The 24804-nt window shown below is 36.5% G+C and overlaps 2 protein-coding genes across 7 annotated transcripts in view; one reads left to right on the top strand and one right to left on the bottom strand.

Annotated features, from left to right (window-relative positions):
- Window positions 1–19885, top strand: part of CPNE3 (copine 3) — a 31191-nt gene extending 11306 nt beyond the window's left edge. For all 4 annotated transcript variants that reach the window (XM_033005844.2, XM_033005846.2, XM_033005848.2 and 1 more), the window contains 13 exons: window positions 488–562; window positions 1017–1088; window positions 1908–1991; window positions 3589–3678; window positions 7041–7139; window positions 9939–10025; window positions 10613–10672; window positions 11621–11754; window positions 12205–12259; window positions 12350–12401; window positions 13038–13171; window positions 15137–15373; window positions 16822–19885. In XM_033005844.2, the coding sequence (XP_032861735.1) occupies window positions 488–562; window positions 1017–1088; window positions 1908–1991; window positions 3589–3678; window positions 7041–7139; window positions 9939–10025; window positions 10613–10672; window positions 11621–11754; window positions 12205–12259; window positions 12350–12401; window positions 13038–13171; window positions 15137–15373; window positions 16822–16932 (1290 nt within the window). In that variant the 3' untranslated portion in view covers window positions 16933–19885. The remainder of the gene's footprint in view (window positions 1–487; window positions 563–1016; window positions 1089–1907; window positions 1992–3588; window positions 3679–7040; window positions 7140–9938; window positions 10026–10612; window positions 10673–11620; window positions 11755–12204; window positions 12260–12349; window positions 12402–13037; window positions 13172–15136; window positions 15374–16821) is intronic.
- The window catches only part of CNGB3 (cyclic nucleotide gated channel subunit beta 3), a 70201-nt gene continuing 63486 nt past the window's right edge, over window positions 18090–24804 (bottom strand). For all 3 annotated transcript variants that reach the window (XM_033005895.2, XM_033005897.2, XM_033005896.2), the window contains 2 exons: window positions 24301–24475; window positions 18090–23169 (listed from right to left, as the gene is read on the bottom strand). In XM_033005895.2, coding sequence (XP_032861786.2) covers window positions 22936–23169; window positions 24301–24475 — 409 coding nt within the window. In that variant the 3' untranslated portion in view covers window positions 18090–22935. The remainder of the gene's footprint in view (window positions 23170–24300; window positions 24476–24804) is intronic.

The following is a 24804-nucleotide window of genomic DNA, read 5'->3' as shown; positions in this document are numbered from 1 at the left end:
TAGGTACACTTTCTCAAAGTCATTGCTTGAGGAGGATAAAATAAAATCAAGTAGAAACACTGCAGGGGGAGACTGATGTTTGTTTGCCTGACAGACATTGTGTTTATAAATCTGTTTGCAGAAGCCATTCATGAAACATGGCTTGCCTGTGTGTGAACGATAGGTATGAAAAACTTAAGAACAATTTGAGATTGGAACTTAAGGTATTATCTTTGTACATGTATGTGTATCATGATACTAGAAGACATTTTATTTCATATTGTTCTTGAAACTCTACATGTATTCATCTGCATAATGTATTTTAAAATTTGGAAGTATATCAAGTATTACCTATTTATTTGTAGGAGATCATGGGAAGCAAATGTAATGCTGTCATCTTCATGATAATGGAAAAGTTCCTAAAATTAAAATGAAAATAGCTCACTATCTTTGAAAATCTATTAAATTGCGTTAATAATACTTGATACTCAAATTTTTGTCTTGGCAGATAGTTTCTAGCAAGACTGTAACAAAACCATTAATACTTAAAAATGGCAGACCTGCTGGAAGAGGAAGTATTACGGTAAGACAGTTAAGACAATTAATCTCTTCAGCATTTATCCTTAAATTTTGTAGGATTTTTTTTAGTTAGTGGCTTGAACACAGTGCGTCTAATCTACAGTGCTGTAAAAAGTATCTTAAAGCATTTTTTTTTTCCCCCATTAATATTTCCCTTGTCATCCCATGGAGAGCAGCCCACCTTCTGCATCCGTAAGTCTCCCTGAATCCATCAGAATAATTAGAGCATCCGATGTGTTATTGTTTGGGCAGTATCTTTAACTGTCAGTGTTATAATCTAGTGAATTGCAATGTCAAAACAAATTGTTCATCCCTCTCGCCACTCCGTTTTTTTAATGCTTCATTTGTGAGCAAACATGATTTGTTTTAATGGACCTGTCATAGGAGTGTTGTGAATATGAGAAAACTATGTAGTTCCTGAATACAAAATACGTATTTTCTTTTGTTTGCATATCTAGATTACAGCAGAAGAAGTGAAGGATAACAGGGTGGTCGTATTGGAAGTAGAAGCAAGGAAACTGGACAATAAGGTATTTAAGTGATTGCTGTTTCTTTGATAAAGTAGTAAAATCAGAATCTTGTTAGGAAACATTAAAATGTTAATTCTTATTTTTTGCTGAAATAATTAAGTCCATTAAGATTTTTCTTACATTAAAAAAGAAATTGAGGAAAGATTGCTTCAGAGTTACTTAATTGACTATTTTGAAATTAATTATAATATATTTCCAAATAAGACAAGTGAATTGCAGGGGTTGGCCCTGAACAGCAAGCTTCCATTTAAATGTATATCTTCACATTTAATAATAAATATAAGTGAGTTTTGGTATATCTATTGCTTTGAATAGCTGTATAAATGATTACTTTTTAACTCTCTGCAATAAATGGTAAAGAGTGTACTTGGGAGTGTACAAATCTGTTAAGTGAAATATTTTGGTGCTGGCTAAAATTACCATATCTAGAAAGACTTTTAAAAACAAAACAAAAAAAATGACAACAGCAAAAATGTTGTTATTTTTCCTAGTCAGTTTAATGATACTTTTTTTGAACTGGGTGAAATCCTTAGTTTCCTAACTCTCCCTTGTAGTACTTACAAGTATTCTTTTGCTTGAACTGCCAGGTATTTAGTATGTGAACACTACAGAACTTTTATCCTAAATTGATGGACATGCCCTGTTTTCTTTCTCTCTTTCACAGGTGGTAATATAATCAGACTTGCATTTCTTCATTTAAAGCTTTTGTTCCCTGAATATTTAGTTTACTTTTTGTTAATCTAAGTGTGTTTTAACTAGCATTTAATGGCATTCATGCCACAGGCTGTTTTGGGATAATTCCATGTTCTTTAAATACAGGATTTTTTTGGAAAGTCAGATCCTTATCTGGAATTCCACAAACAGACTGGAGATGGAAACTGGGTGATGGTTCACAGAACAGAGGTAGGATATTTTCAGTCAACAATCTAGAGATTAAGGTTATTTGATTTCCAGTGTGTCACAGCACTAGAGGTACAGTGCCATACAAAAAGGAGAGAATGGTCTGGTAGTTGACATGCAGCCCAGTTAGGAATCGCCCCAGCTCTTCCACTGACTTTCTGATAGAATGGGAAAACTGCCTTACTCTGTGTTTTATGCCTTCCTATTTTAAAGGAAAATGCACTTGAAAAAAACCCCACACCCTAACGAACTCTTTCTGCAATCTAGAAGAAAACAAAAGTTTTGAAAAGGTACTGCATACTCATGCAGGGACATCGGTCTGTGTGCTACTCTGAGGGTGAAATTCGGGTGTTCCTGTGACTGCTGTTCTTCTGTCAGTGTCGCCTGGCTCTAATAATGACAGTAATTATAGCAAGGGCAAGCCAAGGATAGTAGTGAGGGAAAATGTGCTTGAGCAGCAGCAGGCCAGAGGGAGGTGCAGAGGTCCTGTGGCAGCAACTGGCAGGGTAGGAGTAGGTTCAAAAGGTCTCACTGTAGTGGAAGCTCAGGCCCTAGTCGATAATGAGGTACTCCACGCATTGGAAGTGGTGACCATTTTAATTTTGAAGCATGGATGTTGAAGTATAAATCCTTCTTGTGTCAGATTTGTAAAAATAGTTTCTCTCATGAGGTGGTGGTTCTGTATAAAATGTATCTTTTCCATGAGGATTTCTGTCATCTTCAATTTAGGTAATGAATCTAGAATTTGCTGCTCCAGCCTAGAACTGGCTGGAGGATTAGTTCTTTATGTTACAGATTTTAAAAACCTTTTCATATTACTAATTGCTATTTACTGTTTTCATTTTCAAAAGAGAGGTTACTTTCTTTGCAGTCCTACAGTGCTGGAAGTATTATTCTTGCTAGGTATTATTAATTAAATATTGTTTGTTGTATGTAGTTTCTTGTGCTTTATAAGATTATTATTTGGCATATTGGGTATATTACAGATACTTTACAAGTTCTGAAGATCATTCAGTATTATTCTTAAATATCACTTGTTTAACATTCATCGTGAGACCTTTTGTTCTCATGTACTGTTACTGTTTAACTATACTATGAATTTCTTGAGGGAATATTTCCATAAGTAGCATTCCACAATAAATACAAGCTGGAATGAATTGTAATCTTCAGAGCATTGATACATTCAGAAATTCCAATATAATCTTTTTCCACATTTTTTTTTGAAAGTTATGCTTTTATATATATTTGTGTGTATGTATATATATGTGTATGCTTATTAAAAAACCACACAATTTCAATATTTATGTAAAGATCAATTTAATTTTTTTCAGTGTAATAGCTGAATGATATAGTAGATCGCAGTGTAGTCTAGAAAAATATGGAGTTGAAAGATACCATCTTTTTTGGACAATGGTATTGCATGTTAAGAATGTTTAAGTTTGTTTATATTCTATATGTTAGGATTTGGGTTGCAGGAAGTGATTGACAGCAGCAGTTAACTGGTTTTGCTTACAGAAATCATGGCAGGAAGGTATGACCCATTATGATGACTACTTTCCATTCTTATGAACAATACAATTCTGACCCTTTTTTTTAACAGGTTATTAAAAACAACCTGAATCCTGTTTGGAGGCCCTTTAAAATATCTCTCAATTCTCTGTGTTACAGTGATATGGATAAGTCAATCAAGGTAATGTACGTGAAATGTCTGTATGAATTAATGCATTAAAAATATTAGAATATGTGGTAAGTGGAAGATGTGTTATTCTAGTTACTGACTCTTTTTGTTCCAAATTGAAGTGAAAGTATTAGGTTTCTTATTTGAAAGTCATAGAAATGTGCGTGTTTTAGGAAAAAAAATAAATCTCACATTTGTGAAGTGTTATCAGGTAAAAGTTCATCTTTGAAAGTCTGGGAAACTAGTTGAACATAAGTAGCTTTGAAATGTCCAATTCAGCTTCTTATTTGGATCGTACAGTTTTAGTGTTGCATCAGCCAGTATTGGTGGTGTTAAAATACTGTATAATAAAAGATGAGTAGTAAAGGCTAGAATGTGCTTTGTTCTATGTTATGGATCTTCTAATGCTTTGTTACTGGTGCAACAGGTAACACTAATGAAATTCTTAATGTACTACCTGATACAATTAATTACACTTAATATACTAGCTGAGGTAATAGATATCGACCAGATGTATCTCCTATCAACTTTTTTCTTCAAGTAAAACAACTTTCTGTCAAAGTCAACCAAACACGTGAAGTGATAGTTCTACTAAGACCGGTCTTTTAACTATTTCTGTCTTCAAATTTTGTCTTGAATAAATTATGTTTAACTTCTGAATATTTTTCTTCAGGAATTCCCTTTAGGGGCAGAACTGAAGCTAAGCAACCAATCAAAATGCCATTTATAAACTATTATGAACATGTTAGGAACCTGATATTTTAGCATTTGAAAAAAACCCAGACAAATGAAACAAACCTTTATATTTGCCATTCTTCCTCTGGGAAGGAAAAATGAGAGCATGATCTGCATGTGACACTTACTAGTCAGATGACTTGAGGCAGTCCTGGAAAGTGCTTAACACCTACAGGGATGTGGGTGTTACAAGCACCTGTACAGATTTAAATACATAATTATAGAGCAGACTAGTGAGCAACTTTACAAGCCCAGAACCTGCTTCCATTACTGCTTCTGTGGTTCTTCCTTCTCATTCCTTTTTGCTTCCCTTTTTCACAAAATAGCTGTGACAGCTCTCACATCTCCATATACTATAAATATATTTCTCTTTTTCAGTAAACAGCCATACTAAAACTATAGAGTGTTGATTAAAGTATGTCTGTTGAGATGGAGTTCTTCTCAGCTCTATCAGCATTTTAATGAAGTCTGTCCTTTGGAACATAAATAGGGTTATATGTTAACTTAAAAATCTGGTAGCTATCATTTCAAACATTACAATGCAGACAGAATTGTATTATAATGTTGTTGAAGGATTAAACAATACTTCTAACACTTTTATATGCGCACAGTTGCATACGTATTGGGCTGTTTGTCATAGTAAGTAAAATCACCAACTTTTCCATAATGAGTGGCTTTTCACCTATTTAATGGCTTAGTTTGTGTATCCATCAATGCACAAACCAAGTTGATTCTTTATCTTCTGGATTTATTGCTATATTCCATGTGAGTGTGTTTGCAGTCAATGTTTTCTCTGTGTTGAAAATGTGAGCCTTTCATCTGGAGCAAGCATGCCTAGCTCTGCTGGGGAAAATAAAACTGCCATTTTATCACGTGGTTCCCTGGCGCTATTGCATGTCCAGGAGGGGCATACATGGAACAAATGAAATATTTCTGTCTTGTTTGGAGTGAGTTTTGAAAGTTGTCTTAAATGGGTCAAATATATCAAGCAAGACAAACTTTGATCCCTTTAAAAAGAAAAAGAAGTAACTGTGCTAACTGTGAACAGGTATCATAACTGTTGGCTCAGGAAATATCTTCAGTTTTAAATTTCAGGTACCGAGGCAGTTGGCTGAGTATTTGATTGGCTTAATTTATAGCATTCAAAAGAATTTACTTAGCATCTGCCATGAACATTAGTCTGTTGATTCTGTGGCTGCTTGTATGAGATTTAGGTTGTTATCAGTGCATGTGCATGTGTTTATTAGTGCATTGAAAATGTGCAAACTGCAACATAAAGACATGTTCTGCAGAGTGTAGAACTTGCAATCTACATGTCATATTTTGTACTTCAACATTACTGTTTATTTTCAGAAAGTTAATTCCTCTGGAAGAAGCTCAAGTGTATGTTGAAGTTGTTTACTTTGTTGTCCCTAAATGAAGTGGCCAAGCAATGAACTAAATCTTATGTTATAGTCAAGGAATGATTTTTCAGTCTGGAAAGATGGACATGAAAATAGCTGTTCAGTTTAAGCCATATATATTCAGAAAAGTTTTTCTTGAAGTTTATGTTTCTGTTTCAAATAATGGGGGATTCCTACTTTGATTCTTGATTTATTATTGCTATTACTTATCATTATTATTTTAAAGTATTTTAATTTGTTTTTCTGTGACTTGATTAAGTTAGCTTGCATGTCTGTGTTGCTGAAATAAAATATCAGAAGTGAATGGAATTAGCATATGCTATTATAGGTAAATACCCAGCTTTTTATCCAGAAAGGCAGTTGGTCACATTCATAAGTTGAGCTTTTAAAAAAAAAACAAAAATTGAGGACACTGTAAGGTTAAAGTAACAGTGGTAAAGTTATGCTCACTCAAACTGGTAGGTTCTCAAAGAGGAAAAAAAGTATTTTTCACTTGTTCTGCTGCCTTTGATGGGTTGGAGTGTTAAAAGATGAATTGATTGAATAGTAAAATTTAACATTAAACATCAAATACAGAAAAAGAAGAAATTTTAGTTGATGTTCAGATCCATGAAGTGTGGGTCATAGTGACTGTGTGAATTTGATAATCTTAAAAAAATTCCAGTCTTGCTTTTAGATTTAGGCCTGAACCTTCATATACTTATAAATTCTGAGTTACCGTGAAGATTAATAAAGTGATACAAAAGTATTCATAAAAATACCGTGATTGCTTAAATAACTGATTTACTAAATTTTTGGCTGGATGCTCAGAGATAGTTAAATTTCCTTAATACCTCTGAAAAACTAATTCTCTTAATCCACGATGACAATAAAAAAAGCCTACCTTGTTTTCCTACTCTTCCTGACACCCCTTCACTCCCAAAACGTAGTTTGATATAATTGATGTTACTCGCTTGTGTGAGACCTTACGCTGCTTAGCATTCTCGTCTCTCCTTCACTTCAGTGGAAGATCTGATCTGAAACTGGGTATATTGTCTTTTACCCAATCTATATCCATAATTTTTAGATGCAACTTTATGCGATTCTAAGACTGCAATGCGAGAAAAACTCCATGATACAAGCGCTTCAGGAACGTTTTGGATGTTCAGGTCTGCCTGAACTAGAAATGCTGTTTCAGTGTTCATTGCTTTTGAAGTGCCATTTCTGCTACTAACAGTGAATAATCCTTCGTTTTAGGTTGAGTGCTATGACTATGATAGTGATGGGTCTCATGATCTCATAGGAAGTTTTCAAACTACGATGTCAAAACTGAAGGAAGCGTCTCGGTCCTCGCCTGTAAGTTTTACATAGTCTAAGCTGCCTGTGTGTGTTTTTGAAAAGCTGTTTTACTCATTTTTGGAACAAAACTTGCATCACCTGACCTGCAGGTATCAAAGTTGTATTAGGCTACACCTTAACAATGCTACTGTAGTTGAGGCTGACTCAGCATTTACATTATGCATCCACTTTCCTAGGATTAATATCTCGGTTACAGTTTTTAATATTATATATCTAAATACCCAGCTGTCAGCACAAATGAATTTCACTGATCATAAAAAATACAGAAATCAAAAAATTTAGAGCGTCAAATGATAGAATGCAGTACAAATTCCACTTCAGTTAAAAGGCCAAAGCATATAGTATTTTTTCAGGTTTTACTCAGACCTTTATTTCAAGTATGGCCCTCATCAACTGTCATACATACTTCAGTGAATAAGAAAAAATTCAACATTTATGCCACCGCACAAAATGCAACTGAATGTGTTATGTTAGGTGGCTCTTTAAAGTCAAATTACCCTTCCTGTTCTTATGAACTGTAAGAATTTGCAAACCTTTTAATAGACAGGTTTTACATTAATAAGAAAGGTAGCATAGCAGCTTTAACATAAAAGTCTTTGTTTTATGGACATGTATGCTATCAAAATATTTTTAAATCTTTTCCTTTAATTCTGTAAAACCTGCAGAACTGCTCCAGCACTATTAATAATGGGATGTATGTACCAGAGTGGCTGCTTGTACTTTTCTAATGTTTTGAGTGTTGCATTTGTACTAAATTCTTCAGAGTTGATGAATGTGGAAGTCAGCCTTGACTGTAGTGGTTTTTTGACTCTTGCTTTGTGCCCTGCCATGCTTTTCTTCTAGCAACCTTTTTCTGAATTTGTTTTGAACTAGGCATGGTTCAGTTTAATGCCTTTTAAGGTTTTATATTGTTTGTAAGGAATTTTGGACTCATATCCTACACATGCAATTCATATGCTGTCTAGTTGGAGCTCTTTGGTGTTTTTTTCTCCTTTTTTCTAGATTTTCAGGGGCCAGACGATACCAGTTTAGCTTTCAATGCTGAGTGATACTTCTTATTATTGTACTAAAATTTTGCAAAAAATAAAACAGGGAGCAGGAGGGTTTAATAAAATATTTTTTTTCTGCTTTTTTTAATGAAAATTTTACAAATCTTTTAACAAGATATTTTTCTTCTCTTTTTTTCTGAAATAGTTGCATTTTTGTTATAGAGCAGTATTGTAAATTAAACATACCTAGCAGGTTTGTATGTTCACATTTTCAAGCACTTTTTTTTTTTGTAAGAACTGTGATAGTGAGTTCCAGTGTAGTGTGAAGCATGTTGTGTAAAGGCTTCTTGAGGATACAAATATCTATTTTCATTGTGCCTCTAGGAGCGTAATAGGTGCGGTCTCTTTTGAATTTAAAGAAAAAGTATTTTAAGTTATAATCTGCCTGTGCTGGTTTTGGAAATGTTTTAAGAAAATTGTTTTAATGAGAACTGTGGCTATACCTACTCTAAGTAACTTACTGCTGTGTTAGTAAGATGAAGCAAAGATAAGAGACAGCACAAGTAATCTGCTTCAGGCTTATTCTTCTTTTAAAAGAAACTAATGTCTAATTCTGTGTGATCTGATTAATTTGATAGCATGTGTAAAATATTTCTAGTGCACATTAGAATTTGACTTTATAAACTGCAAGTGTGATCTTTAGTGACTCCCACAATTATGGCATCAGCTGTGCCTGTGGGAGATTTGACAACCTCTTTCAAGTTTACAGGAGGAGGGCATGGGTGTGACTGTTATCCTCAGTTGCTGAAAAAGTTGTTCTTGTATGAAGGGAACAGGTGGCTTTTCATTCTCTGGAGAATTGCTGATTTTATCCCTCATCCCCCCCCATTCCCTTAAGGTGTATCCTCCCCGCTAAGTATGCTGTTAGTGCCCTCTGGTTGGAGTATTATAAAATGTAGTTGAAAGGCTATAAATGCTGTGTATCTTGTGGCAGTTACTAGTGAGCAACTCACCAGTTGACATAGCACAAAAACGAGTCCCTGAAAGACAATTTCCATCAAATAGAAGTGATGCTGGTGGTGCAATGTCCAAAAAAAGAAAATGAGCAACAGGCATGTAGACTTCTCAGGTGCTGCCCTTGTTAGTGATTTTTTTTTTTTATTTTTTTTTTTTTTTGGCTTGAGATTAATTGCAAGATCATTTTTTAAAACTTAATGAGCTTAAACCAAACCAGCAGAACCTGTTTCTGGCACCAAGCCAGAAGGCATGTATGGAATACCTCCTCAGACCATTTATGCACCAGACACGCTGCATTGTGCCAGCATGAGCGTATGATGGCAGGAGCTGCTTAACCTGCATGGCTGTTGATTGCACTTGGAGGTTAAGGTAATGGTTTAGTTGATGAAGCCTCAGCAATTGATTTTTGGAAAGCTTAAACACTTACCTCTTATTTCATACATTACTGCCACAGCTGTTGGAAACAGCAATACTTTGCCTGAGTCACCATGTCTTTACCAAAAAGAAAGTTGTTAGCAGAATCCTCAGAGAGAAAATGGTACAGAGTTTCTTTGTGTGGTTTAAATACAATTACTTAAAAAAAACATTTGTAAGCTTTTGGGTAAGAGAACATTTCTGACTTGATAATGGGGTTTTTCTTGCTGATTCTGGGAAGGCTGGGTTTAATTTTGCTTGATAGTGAAGTAGACTGCATTTAAATACAATCCCAAAGTATCAGTCCTAGAATATAGAATTTTTAAATTTTTTGCATAAATTATATTTATAGTGCTTTTGTTGGATTTGTTTGCAGGTTGAATTTGAGTGCATCAATGAAAAGAAAAGACAGAAGAAAAAAAGCTATAAAAACTCTGGCGTTGTGAGTGTTAAGCACTGTGAGGTTAGTAATACATCCTGGTGTGACTGTTTTTATGTGTGCAGGTATAACTCATCTAGTATGACTTCACCCTCAAACTGTAAGAAACTTTAAAATGTCCGAAAGTTCCAGACACAGGAAGTATTTAAGGGCTTTGATTTATATAGCGAGACAGATTGACATGAATCACATGTCTGTCCCCTCTTTCTCTTGAAGATGCCATCTGTATGGCAAAGGTTGCTTACCAGTTTGTAGGGCCATTCTTGAACCACTGCATTTCCCAGCTCACTGTTTTAACATGAATTAATCTGGTAAGTCTGTCATGATACATTGTTTTATCAATGATAGTCCTTTTGGAGCTGCTTTGTTGTCTGCCTGTAACTTTGTAAAAGGCCTGATTCTGCTGCATTGTGTGTGTGATGGCACATGCTGTGAAGATCCTCACTGCAGTGGGTGGGTGGGATGTCTATAAAGGTAGTGCTTTCCATGGGTCAAGATAACAAAACTGGAACCTCAAAAGTTGATGCAGAAATACTTACTGGTTTTCTCCCATTTAAAAAAAAAAAAAAAAAAAAAAAAGTTAATTTCTATCTTTAACTTTTATTTTTTAGATCATAGTAGAATGCACATTCCTTGATTACATCATGGGTGGTTGTCAGCTGAATTTCACAGTAAGTTAAATCATTTATATAGAGTAGCTTTTGAGTATTGGAAGAAACTGAAGTATATAATTGATTGCCTGTGCTGTTCATTTGATTATTGTAATTTTTTTGTTGTTGCTCTGTAGCATGGAGGGGGGAAGCTATTTTGTCAGTCTGTCTAGTATGTTTGGAAAAAACTATTTTCTTTACTCGTAGCACAAAGTTCTGAACCTGTAGTTAGGTTTGTTAGGAACTGGCTGAGCTGTGTGGATGGAGACCAATTTGAAATTTATATTCCTCTGATTTACTTCAAGTTTCCTTTAAGATTTCACTTTTGCCCTAGATGGTGGTTTTCAGGGCCCTTTAGTGCAAGCAACATGCAGAAGCCATCATTTGAGTTAGGACCCTTAAGTAATTCATGAATGAAATGCAGTACAAATAACAGTAAGATGTCTTCACCATGGTAACGTGCCTCATCAGCAAAGCAGAGAAGATCCATTGAGGTCAGAGAAAGAGCTGTCTCTGGGCGTTTGTGGTGTCTGGCTAGTTGTACTTCTGAGAAGAAAGATGTGTAATGGCAACATAACAGCCATTTGGTCTGTAGGAATGGTCATTCAGGATTATGATACGTAAGTTTTAGATTTTTATTTAAATAATTTTTTAGATACATAGATAAAATTAATTTAACAGCTATTGAAGAGCTGCTGTGAATGGTAACTGAAAGTAAACAGTGAAAACATGACAGATGAAAGTCATTTCAGCCCTTCTGAGAGATGCAGAGCTGCTGCTAGTTTTGTAGTGTCATTGTTTTAAAAGTGTTAATATTCCAAGAAACCTACATTAAAGTATTGTTCCTGTTAGATGTCCTGGTAACTACTGTTTATAACTCTTCCATAATTTTCACTTTGGCTTTGCTAGAGATAAGAAACATAATTTTACCTCTAACAGCAATTTGATATAAATACTGCCTTTTGACAGGTGGGGATAGATTTTACAGGCTCTAATGGAGACCCTCGCTCTCCTGACTCTCTGCATTACCTCAGCCCTAACGGAGTTAATGAATATTTAACAGCCATTTGGTCTGTAGGAATGGTCATTCAGGATTATGATACGTAAGTTTTAGATTTTTATTTAAATAATTTTTTAGATACATAGATTTTTGTGGTAGTTTCTTCAACCAGTGTTGAAGATGCCAGCAGATATATCAAAATGAAACTTGTGAGCTGAAACGTAGAGCAAAAAAAGATTTCATAATGAGTGCACAATTGCATAATCACAAGCAGAAGCTTGTGTTTACAGCCGACAAGCAAGGCTTTTCATCTGTGATGTAAAGAGCAGCGTTAATTTAAATAAATGTTTACATTCTTGCCAATTTGGTGTTAAAGACTGTTTTTTGTCCTGGAGACAATTACAGGGGAGAACTTCCATTTAATTCTGTGTCTTAATGCTTAATAAACAGCACTTTTAATGATCAAATGCAGCACTGATTAGCTAAACTTACTCAACTGTGACAACTGTTAAAGGAAGGCACTCACTTAATTTTCTTTAAAATTGCTTTTTAGAGATAAGATGTTTCCTGCCTTTGGATTTGGTGCACAAATTCCTCCTTCCTTTCAGGTAATTGAATATGTAAATGCACTACATAAGACAACTAAAAACACTTGGGGAGGAGATACAGTCCTGACTGTGTCTTTTGTGTGTTGACAGGTGTCACATGAGTTTCCATTAAATTTTAACCCATCAAACCCATTCTGTAATGGTAAGTCTGAGAAAGTAACATCAGACCTAGCAAATAAAATGTCTTGAGGTGAAGGGATAAAAACACTTGAAAAGTGAATTGTGAAGGATGTTGTTCTGAGTAAATAATGAATTTAGTTGTGTAGCAGAAAACAATTTTATAACTGTTTTCTCAGAAATAGCATTTGGTTTCTGTTCTGTAATGATTTGTGAAAGAAGTGTTTTAAACAGCTAGGGCACAGTACAGGTCAGCTGGGAATCGTTACCTCATGTTGTCAAGCCACGTCATTCTACTTCACAGCTGGTGTGGGGTTATCTGCTTTGAGTATGATGCTGCTGGTGCCTGGTCAGTGTGACCTCTCCGCTCACACCACTAGCTACCACAAGCTGCCCGGTGAAGAGAACTGCTGTAATTCAGTTATGTGCACTTGAGTGTACAGTATTTGGCCTTTCTATTCACATAAAGCCAAGCATGTTAAGCATTGGTCAAGCTGAAGGCCTCCATTGCTCATGAATCACTTTTTTCATCATGGTTGGTTTTAAATCTTTGAATCATCACTTTAAATAACTGATATACCCAGTGTCTTAGGAAGATCAAGTGCTTCAAGACATCATAATTCTAATAGGAGAAATTTAATATGATCTCTGTGTTCTCTAGGAATCCAAGGCATTGTTGATGCATATCGGGCTTGTCTCCCTCAAGTGAAATTATATGGACCAACAAATTTTTCTCCAATTATAAATCATGTGGCAAGATTTGCTGCTGCAGCTACACAGCAGCAAACAGCATCTGTAAGTTCTTCATGATAGTGTATTTTTTCATATTTTTTTTTCTTTCCCTTCTAGTTTATAAATATTTGTTTTTTAAGCTTGGATGTGTACTTGTTTTGACAGGTGGCCATTTGCCTTGTGAATTGGTGTTTGGTACTGATAAAAAGAGATAAAAGCTAACTGATTTTTGCAGACTGTACACAACAATTCTCTCCTAAATAAAAGAAACTCCAGATTTGAAATAACAGCTTAAAAATACATAGCATCTTTATGGGATCTTCTGTTCAAAGCTCTTGAAGTGCTATACAGGTGTTAAATCTAATTTAAGCATTTGCATATAGGAGAGTGATTTAACCTCAGCTGAGAAAAATCAACTAGCCCTTGTTTCACATCAGGTAGCTGAGAGAGAGAATTAAGTATGGTAAATAAGAAATAGCTCCTGACACACAGGTACCAACATAGATAATTAGCTGTCTGTACTATTGAGCTTTAGGTGCTGTATATGCTGTTCATCTTAGCTATTAAAATTGTATGTGTGAATAGTTGACCATATTAGGAAATAGGAAGTCTAATTTTCAAGTCTTGAGTTTCACGTCATTGGGATAATAATCCATGCAAGTTCAGCACATCTGAAGCCATATATATCCTAAATCATTGATGATAGCAAATATTGATATCTCAGACGTCATGTAAAATTAGCTATTTTTGCATATAAAAGTACCAGTGGAAACCAATTTGATATATAAAAATCCATAGCTCTTTTCCAAGAGGTTTATAAGGTTTTGCCTTGGTGGTCTTTCAGTGGTAACTGTCATCAATATATATATATTAGGAAAGTAGCAAAAACTGTTGTACTTTTTTTTTTTTTCTGAGAGTGCAAGATACTTTGCGAGAGATATATTTTTCCTGTGTGAAAGAATGTATTGAAAAAATTTTGCTGCCTTGCCATTTAATGCATATTGTAGGTATTTTGGGTTGGCTTTTGATTTTGGTGCTGTTTTTTTTCCAGTATGGGGGAATATATCAGAAGAGAGAAATAAATTCAATGTGATGTGCTATCATGCTGCTGGCCATAGCCTTCTCTGATCATGGTTGCTTTGTAGACATTCTTTCTGGAGTGGGGGAGTGGAGTGATGGGGAGCAATGAGAGAAAGTGGTACTTGAACACAGGAGATAAGGGAAAAACAATTATTTTGGAGGCAGATAAGGGAAGATAGGAAGCAAAGTACTGAAGAAGACAATGTCTAAAAATACTGGGAGTACCTTTGGAACCTTTGCTGCTCAGTAGTTGTCTGAAATGAACCAAGTGAGAGAAGAAAGTGTTGGGTAGTTTCTGAACTTTGTACTTCTAGATTCTTCAGAACAGAAGCTAAGATGCCAACTTTTAGAAGCCCTGGCAGTATAGTGGAAGCAACTCAAGTGGTACTTGAATAAATTACCAAAGTACTGCAAGGTGATCTCAGATGCCTTGGTAATTAACTTCATAAAGCAGCTAGAAAACATGATTAAAGGAATTTGAAAATGGGCATGTGGTTTTTCAGCACAAAAATGAATGAAGTGAAGGGTACCATTTCATAAAGCACTTCATTTGATAGACCAGAAGGGAAACAAATACAAGTTTCCACAGGTGTTGTCTGTCCAAAACCTCAATAAACTGCATTCTGTCCCAGGACAAAGACGACAGGTTAACTGTTGGCTTGTCTGGGGATTCTAAAGAGGAAATGAAAGGGTGATACCACTGGGTTTTTGGCAGGTGGATGTTTAAAGATGACTTCTTTTAAAAGATTATGTTGTCCTTATAAATTTCTTCAGACTGTACAGATGAAGCCTGACAACAACTTAGATGTTTGATTATAAAATTCAGTGAGTGCATTGAACATGCTCAAAGTGACAGCAATATGTAGTCTTTATATGCATTTTTCTAAGTGTACTTGCCTACATGTTTTCTATTTCTTTGTCATAACACAGTGTTTATTGATTTGACAGCAATACTTTATACTTCTGATCATAACGGATGGTGTGATAACAGACCTTGATCAAACTCGAACTGCCATAGTTAATGCTTCGAAATTGCCCATGTCCATTATCATTGTTGGTGTTGGAGGAGCGGACTTCGATGCTATGGAGTTTCTTGATGGTGACAATGGAGTTCTTAGGTCCTCGTCAGGAGAACCAGCTGTCAGAGACATTGTCCAGTTTGTGCCGTTCAGGAAGTTCCAAAACGTAAGTAATCTTAATGGTATGCTTAATAAATGCTGTAGAGGTATGCTGAGTTTGCTAGGATATCCTACATATAGACCTAAGCTTTTGCAGTGTCTCCAAAATGAACTCTGAAGTCTGAGATGAGTCTTTATCAAGTGCTAAAAAAAGGATAGAAGACTTCAGCATCTGTAGAATTTCCACTAGGTGAGCTGATTCGTGTTTAAAGAGACTCCATTTCTGGTTTCAGTAGTGCATTTCTGACAAGTTGCTGCAGGGGAATGACCTTTGCAAATCTCCTCCAGATTTGATTAAAAAAACTGATGTGTTTTTTATATGGGAGCAAGAACTTATTGTGATTTTGTTCTTATGATAAAATGTTTTTTATTGTGGATGCCCATTTGGAAATGTGGATTAGTCTCGCATTTTAGTGCAGTGTTAAAATTCAAAGCTAAATCGGGGAGCTTGTAATCAGTAGCAATTGTGTGTGGGCACAATAGTGGTGATAGCTTTCATTTTCATTAAAGCAAATATACCAGAAAAATAGGTGGTGAAAGAATGGAGTCCTGACTTTTTGCTGTAGAACCCAATACAATATGCAGAAGCTAATATAGTCAAGTTTTTAAATGTCATATCACTGGAAAAATTTGATTTACAAAAAAAAAAAAAAAAAAAAAAACAACAAACCAAACGCAAAGTTCCTCAAGATGGGGAAGACAAGATCAATATTTTTATTTCCATCCTAATATGTTCTAATTTTATTTTGTTTCTTAATATTAACTCTGTTAATAATAATACTTATGCCTTCTTATTTTGTCTTTGTATTTTTATTTTTCCTTTTGATACAAATTCTTTGTTTAAACTTAGAGCAACCTGGGCAAGCTGAAAGGAGAAAGAACAAAATAAATACATGTTTACTGAACAGTGCACTTAGATGTAGATTAGCTAGGGTCTATATTCAGTACAAAATTACATATTCAAATGCTTTCAGTTTCTAGAAGGAAGGGTGCTTTTTTCCCCACGGATATTTAATCCTACAGTAAAAACAGTGTGTCTTGAAGACCCGCTCTGTAGCGATACCATAACTGTGGATGAGACTTGGTGCAAAAGATTGCAAATGATGACGCAAGCCCCTGAAGGGTCATTTTAAGGAGATAGAAGTGTGTTTGCATGGCTGAAGTTTGTCTGCACTGTATGTGTGTATTTTGTATGACAAAAGATACCTTCAGACATGGGAGCCCTTTGTTCACCCAGCTGCTCTTCAGTGGAGCAAGAGAGCCAGATGGTTCCTGGTAATGGGAGCGAGAGGTAAGGATGACAGGGAAGCTTCTGCCAGTCCCACAAGGGTGTTGTGTAAAGGTCTCTGTAAAAATGTCAGACTGCAAATTGGCCTAGTAGAGGAGGTACTTACTACCCATCTTAAGATCTCTGTTAACGGTGGAAACTGAAACTTGATGTTCTTTTTTCCTAAGTCTCCAAAGGAGGCTCTGTCGCAGTGTGTCCTGGCAGAAATCCCTCAGCAAGTGGTGAACTACTTCAGCACCTACAAACTGCAGCCTCCGAAGAATCCTGCTGCAAAGTGAATGGGCTGAGCAGGAGAGCTGAGACTTCGTGCTTGCCTTACTTGCTGTATCCACAGACTTTGGTTCTGGAGATACTTCTGTGTACATGTATGCACACACCTCTGTACGGTAGCTCCTGTTAGCTTTTGCCTGCAAATCACTTTGCCAAGAGTGCCTTTTAAGGGCCAAAACTATAATTGTGTTAATATTTGATGTTGATTTGAAAGATAGGGCTTACATGGGTGCATTGTATGTTGAAAAGTAAGAGTGGAACAAAAGAGGTTGGATATGCAGAGTGAAGGGGGAGAACATCTGGAAGCGGAACAGCTGCCCGTGATAAACGTGGCCAGTGGGAGTGCTCAGTTACTGCTGTGGGGATCAGCACGGAGGACTGCAGTTTCTCAGTGATCGTAAAACCAGTCTGAAATGAAAAAGAGGGTGTATCCTCACCAAGCAGATAGAAGTTTGTACGTGCTACAACGATTCTGGAATAGTTCAGGCTTCTGTGTCTGTTAAACTGGCATAACAAAATTTTGTCACAGGAGTTTCTTAATTAGACAAGTGCCAGAACAGAGCGTAAAGGCCCTCCTTGCATGCCTACTTCACATCTGCCACTTTAGTGCTGTTGGCCAGTGCCTGGGGTTCAGGACTGTGTGAACATGAGCCAAATAAGTCGTTAAAATATATATTCTTTCATAGTATGCATTCTCTTAAGGTAGTACAGGAATAACTAGGGTGAATCAAGGTAAACCTCTAACATCTCAGAAGAATACTATTGGCCTTTGAGGCTGCTACTGTAAAGGCTGTAACATGTGCTTCAGTGTGTACTGTGCTGAAAAACAAACTCCAGATTTTATTTTGGCTGGGATTTTGTTTTGGTTTGTTCTTTTCCCTAAAACAATCATGACTATTGATCTTTAAAGGGCTTTTTGTGAAGGCTTTTACTTAAAAAGTTTTGTCTGATTTATAATTGCATATTTTCAAGCAAAGGCAGTTCTTGAAAGTGCTACCTATATTGGTTTTGTCATATTTTGAATCATGCTTCTTTTTCTTGAGCCCACTAATGAAAAGTGCCTGCAAAAAACCCAGTTTTCCCTCTTCCCTTCCAGTAGGAAAGCATAAGAAAGTCTCCAAGCTCTAATCCTGTAATCATACTGTGATTTTTCTAGGGCAAACAATTTCTGTTTTATTTTCTTGGTTTGAGTTTTCTCTTCACCATTTACATCAAGTGTAAATCATGTTGTCTTTGCTTATTGGATAGATGAAGCTTTCTTGTCTTCCAGTTGCATACTGCTTGCTGAGGATCTCTTCTGATCCTGTCAGTGCGTGTAGAGGTCACACTTCCCACCTCAATCTTGAATATTAATTTTGCAGTTCCACTTTTGAAGTGGTTTAGAGTTAGAGAACCAGTTGATCTGATTTTTGGATGGTCTAGCTATAACATGTAAGAACAGAATGGACTAACACTAAATTTATCATAATTGGGCATGCAAGATTGCACCAGGTTGTAGTGTATGTGACTTTGTGACTTCTTTTTTAGTTGCTGGAGCTGCTGTGTGGTGTGGTGGTTGGTTTTTTTTTTTTTTTGGTTTGGTTTGTTTTTTTTTTTTCCTGTCCACTATAATGCTGTCAAAAGTCTGAATTCACAATAACATTGATGAATGAAAGATACATGTATTGAGATTGTTTTACGCATCCTGTAAAACACCAAATGTTTTGTGGGCAGTTGACAAATTATCAGTCATGAATGAATATGTTATTCTTCATCCCATTTTCCTTGGTGGAAGCAGGTCCTAAATAGTTTCAGTAGTGGCATACTAAGGAAGAGATTTCGTTTCATATTAAGCCAAGCTCTTTCTTTTTTTTTTTTTTTTAAATCTAATTCATGTGTTTATATAAGAATCTACAGACATCTTTTTATCAGTGTAATGCAAATGTGTTACTACTTTATACACAAATTATAATGAAGTGTCATGCCAGATATGCAACACAAAATATTAAAATTAAGGAAGTAGTTAGATTGAACCTAAGTCACAGTGCTGTAAATTGATATTTATATGATTTTGGAACAGTAAACTGTTACACAGCTACATGCTCCTTGTACGTAACTGGATGCAGTATTAATGCTTTGTCTAGATTCACTGAAGTGGATGAGTACTACTGATAGGAGTAGTGTATACTACTGAAGTTCCTCTGAGCTGTGTCAAAAATATAATGCTGCGTCTGAGTTCTGTTACCAGTTCTGTTTTAAGTTGCAGTGGAAGTGCATTTAAATGCATTTAAATATGTTAATAAATATTATGCTAAATATATGCTGCATATAAAAGAAAGCCTTTTGTTTTGCCTGTATTCTATACATAAATTCTGACTTTCTACAGTAGAGAATTCATTATCTCTTACTGGAAAAGTGCCCCCACGTTCCTCCAGCTTAGGGAATTACATAGCAGATCTACTACACCTATTTCTCAATGTGCCTTACTCTGTGTAAAAGGAAAGTGTTTCAGATGTGACAGGGGCAGGAACCATTTTCCAGGTATAACTTCTCTTAGAGGTGTACAGCTAATGCCTGTTGAAAAATTTGGAAACTTCCAAGTTAGGCTTAAGCAATATTTTGAGTCAAGGAATGCAGCAGATTGTGAGTCAAGGGGGAGGGGAGTCACTGTGCTGTTTTGCCAATTTTTTGTTTATTTTTATATGTAAAAAATGCCTTATTAGCTTCAGGGTGACAAAGCAAAATATTGTCAAAGTTTTGTAAAGTGAATGTGCTTGTGGGTCACTCGCACCACCTTGTGATAAAAATGATGTATAGCAGTCTCTGTAATCTGATGCTTTTTGCCGTTTAATAGTCGTAATATATACATATGTACAGCAGAGAAATAACCTGTAACCAGAATTTTTTACTTTCCTATATATTTCAGTTCTTATGAAGTTAACTGATTTACAATGCCTATTCATTAAAAAAGTCATTTCAGTATACTGTTCTTCCGTTGTGCTTTTGTATTCAGCATTTTCTATGTAATGATAAATGCTGCTTTTGCAGTTCCTATGATTATTCCACAGGCTGAACAGCTCAGATTTATAACAAGTATTTTTCATTCAGTGGTTATGAATGTGCAGTGTGTATCTTTCATAAAGCATCTCATACTGGTTTTTAGCAAGATGAAATTCTGAAATTGGACATTTTTAGCAGTGACTCGTGTTCTTTGCCATGTTAGAGTTCTCCCATGAATGTTATTTCATAAAATTATTATCAGGTTTTCCAAAATTTTTCAGAACAGTGTCTGCATTTCGAGTGGAGACGCATGGAGATTTGCTTACATTTAGTTTTCAAATACATTGTCCTGCTCCACCCTTCAGTTTCTCCACATTCATGTGTATTCAAGTCTGAGATGCTTTACTGGGAAACAGAGATACTAGAGACAGGGCATTGCAGCGGAGTGCAATGCCATACAGAACCTGAGTGAGCTGTGGTACTGAAAGGTGTCTTCTATGTGCTTTAGAGAATTCACTTCTCCACCAGTCAAGAATCTACGGGGTAGATTAGTAAATTAGTTCCTGAAAGGATTTAATACAACTTGTCCTTTCTTGTGTCATTCCTTCTGGTGAAAATCCTGTAAATAGTTGCTGCTTGGATTCCTGGAACCTTCCTGCCTTTGCCCACCCCTAAAAATGGAGGCATTCTGGGAAGGGGAAAATACTCCAACAACAGAAAAGTAGAATGTCAGAGGAAACCAGACGGATGTTGCTTCTGTGTGGCCATGATCTCCTGCACTTTTCCTCCTCATTTTGCATCTGAGGAACTCAAGAGCTGTGCGTAACTTGGTGATTTTGCAGATAAAATAGACAGGCTTTCCTGCAATCCTGAGCTGTAGCAAAGCAGCAGCTCGTGGGATGCTCTGTTGCTGCGGTGTAACGCTTGCTGCTGCAGTCTCATCCCTTGCTTTGTAATATATGTCGGTGTCTGACTGATGAACTTAAATATGCCAGCAGTAAAAATATTTGAAGTTGCCTGGTAGCATTTGTGCAGGCAGAAGGGAACTGGATCTTTTGCAATGAGAGCGAGCTTTACTAGTTAATATCTGTTAAAATATAGGGGGTTATGCCTTTTCCCCCCCCCCCCCCCCTTCCATAATGTTTTGACAACCCTCAAAAAAAAAAAAGTGAAAACCATATATTGTAATGAATTCATAGTTCATTATTCACAGAAAGCTTCATTAGTGAAGCAGTTCTGCAGTATTTCTAATTTTGAGATTGTATTGAGATGTTCCTGGATGTGCAATAGATGAATAATTCATTATGATGCATCTTATAATTTTCTACCTCAGTTGTGACCTCCTTTTCCATATCAGATAACAAGTAACATATAAATAAAGATAGTTCTTCACCCATAGCAGTTGAACCTTGACCTTACTGCTACTCTGGCAGAACTTTTTGAAAGAGATTTGAGGTTTGGTCATGTCAGAGGATGTGTGGAATATACAACATACAGAATTTAGTCATCCAGTTTTTACTCCGGCAAAGCTCCCACTGATTCTGGTTGGGCTGCCAGCTTTGCCTGTGATTAGAGAAGTTCAGAGGCTTCAAAGAACAGGCATACAGAATGCATAGCCCTCAGGATCATATATAGCCTGCAAAGCAAATGTTTAATTTTGGCAGAGTGCCTTCCTTGGTTGCCTGGTCAGCAGAGGAGTTGTGAAGCCTGCCCTTAGAATTTTTTTAACTTAGCCTCTGCATGATGGTTTTAGTTCCCAAAACTGTTCATCTGGTTTCAGTGGGGACTGGAAGGGGATATGGAGAGAGAGGAGATGCAAACCCGTGGAAGAGAAAAAAGTAATTGAGAATTAAAGCACAGCTTCAGCCTTTTGTTTAATATTGCATCCCTATCTATGATGATTTGATGCAGAGGGTTGACAGTGTGGGAATTCCCTGTCAGGAAGCTGTATCCTCAGCTGTGGCACTCTTAAAGGATTTACGTTAGTTCACAGGTATGATGTGGCTCAGCCCTGGGAAGGATGGGGCTCACTTTGCCCCATCAGTCGAGGTCTGTGATGGAGGATGAACAACTGGAGCATTGGCTGAAACTGTGCACCACAGAGCCAGAAAGTGTAATTCCTGCTTTTTATGAAATAGCCTTTATTTTTCAAGTGGCCAGTTAGATGCCAAGATTTTTTAAGAAGTTAGCCAGTGGCAATTTCTTACTCTTCAGTGAGCGTTATTAATACCTAACCCCTTGGGAAGATCAAACGCGTGAATTGGCAGCCCAAAGTTAAAGTTACCCTTGGGCTGTAGAGGGGAAACATGTAAGTCTTTACCGTATTTATTCATCAGAGTCAGAGAAAACTGGAGCAGATGCTTGTGCTTTTAGAGGGCTGGCAGTAATTCTGCATTCTGCTTCCCGCCTTGTGGATCTTGTGATTTTATTTTTTGCAAATAGCTTTGTCTTTAGCCCTGTGTCCTAAGCTAAAACATTCCAACACACAGCGTCACAGCTTTCTGCACTGAGCCATGCTGGTCACAAAAGCAGGTCACTGATTAGAAGTATAAAGCTATGAGGGAGAAGGATCAAGAGAAACGTAAGTAACCTCAGCAACAGTAGGGCAGTAACAAGGAAAAGCATAACTATGGGAAACCAGAAAAAAAAATGGAAAAGGACACATACAAAAATTAAGAGCAAACTAAGCAACACAAACAGTAATAAAATCAGGATAAATAGGAGTAGGGGAGCAGAAGCAAGACGAAGATGAGGGAGAGCATGGATCAAACAAGAACAAGTGGTCCCGAAATACAGTCTGAGCTCTAATTCCTATTACACCTGAAGTTCTCTCTTCAGGCTCAAGGTTAAGAGGTAAGTATACAAATAATTTGTCCAGTTGTGTCAGGAGAGGAGGCAGAGAAGAAGAGGAGCTGGGGTGAATTTTTCTTCTTGAGTAATTTCCACTTTTATCTTCTGTACCCAAAAGCAAAGTTCTGTTAGCCCTCCAAATTCAGCAAGACAATGGATGGGGCCACAGCTCAAAGCACCATCTATTTCTTTTTTTTCTCTTTAACTTCAACTTTAAGGATCTCTTCTTCTGCTCTGGGGGATGGAGACATACTAATGATCAGAGACTCGTTCGTGGTTCCTCTGTGCATAGCTGCAGGTTTAAGCTTAGCATCTGCATTTGGCTCTTCCTTTTGTACAGGGCGTGCAGATGAGGCCACGGGCTCCGCAGGTTTCTTCTCATCTTGTTCAGGCTTCTTTGCTTCAGCTTGAGTTGCCTATAAACAAGAAGTTAAATGTTTTCCAATACTGCAGAAGAAATTAAGTAGTTCTATTCTGTGCATGCAGTGGAAAGGCACAGCATGGATATTGTGATTAATGGTATGCAGCGTATGTAAACTTGTATTTAGAAGCTGAAAATCAGTTTCTAAATGAAAAATGCAATTTCAGAATCAGAACATCAACATAAAACCTATGACGAGCTCATAGACAGTGATAGTATCTGCTTCTTACTAATACAGCAGAATGAAACTGGCATGCTTGGGGGCACACAACCCTTCCTTAGGTCTTGCCTTCCTTTATGTACTTACACTAGTATAGAAAGAAAAAGTGTTATATAAAACTTGACATACTGTCCAGTGCCCCAGTTCCTTGGGCAAGCCTATTTGCTCATTAAATTGAGCATCATTTCTGCTCCGATCATGTTGTTGCAGTCATCTCTGTAAGCAAAGTTCTCTATTTAACTTAAATAAACAAAAACACAACTAGCTCAGCTATAAAGACAGAAAGGATTCTGCCACCTTTGAGTGAATATGCAGAACCGAGCAGGTTCTTATTAACACTAACATTTCATAGAACAGAGTATAATGTGGAAATTATTTTACATCAACTAAAATAACAGTTTCCTCATATGTGCAATATATTAGAGGTTTAATCGGTTTTAGCTGTGTGAGCTACACTCTAAATTTTGTCTTCAGGATTTATGACAAACAGAGATCTGACTTTAAATTGGAAAGTTCACCATGTGCTTGAGTCAGCTGGATCACATTACTGTGTTAGGATATTTCTGTATTTTCTGTTGATTACATAAAATTAGATCATCGGATGCCCTTACAGTCTTTGTAAAGTCTATTTTATCCTTCCTTTCTTTGAGGATTTTTGTTTACTTGGTTTTTTCCTTGCTTTTCATTTGCTTTTGTTTTCTCTGTCCTGCATAGAGTCTAGCTCCAGGAAAATTTGAGCCAAATTCTAGAGTTAGTGTTTATAAAGATTAGGTACAGTGATTATATCTCAGCTACTGGGATTTTTTGCTGTTGATTGTGTTAAGGCTACATTTTCATCTACTCTGTTTGCCCAAGCCTTCCCAGTTTCTTTCAGCTCCTGGAAGAATCTATTTTCTGTGGCATTACCTGAATGTCTTGTTGCCTCTTTAGCTGTAGCAGCCTCACAAGACCTTCTTTTCCTTTTCTTTCAAACATTGCTTTAAACAATTTTGGGGTTTTCTGTTTCTGCCCAAAGAGACTGGCCAAGCCCCGTGGCTGTCGCACTGGTGGAGAGGGTTCCCCCTTCTTCTTCAGCAGCACCCTGGAGACAGGAAGGAATGAGGACACGCAGCAGTGCTGTGAAACCGAGCAAAGCTCCTGAACAGCTAAAATGTCACATACATAGATGCAAATCTGGCCACTTTTCCAGCCAGGTTTTTGTTGTTTTTTTTTTTTTGGTTTTTTTTTTTTTTTTATTATTATTATTATTTTTTTGATCCTAGGTCTAGTGGCAAGAGCAAAGCTGGAAAGGAAAGGCTCTGCTAGAGTTGGAGTCTACTTTTCAAATTTGGAGTTTTTTTACCTACATCCTGGAGAATAAACAAGTACAGGCTCAAATTGAGGTGTTGCAAAGCAGATGAGAGTTTTATA

Source organism: Tyto alba, unplaced genomic scaffold (genome assembly GCF_018691265.1).
Source record: "Tyto alba isolate M040663 unplaced genomic scaffold, T.alba_DEE_v4.0 Super-Scaffold_9, whole genome shotgun sequence".
Classification (NCBI taxonomy): domain Eukaryota; kingdom Metazoa; phylum Chordata; class Aves; order Strigiformes; family Tytonidae; genus Tyto; species Tyto alba.
The sequence above is the reverse complement of the archived record's forward strand: the minus strand, read 5'-3'. Positions and strand labels throughout refer to the sequence as shown.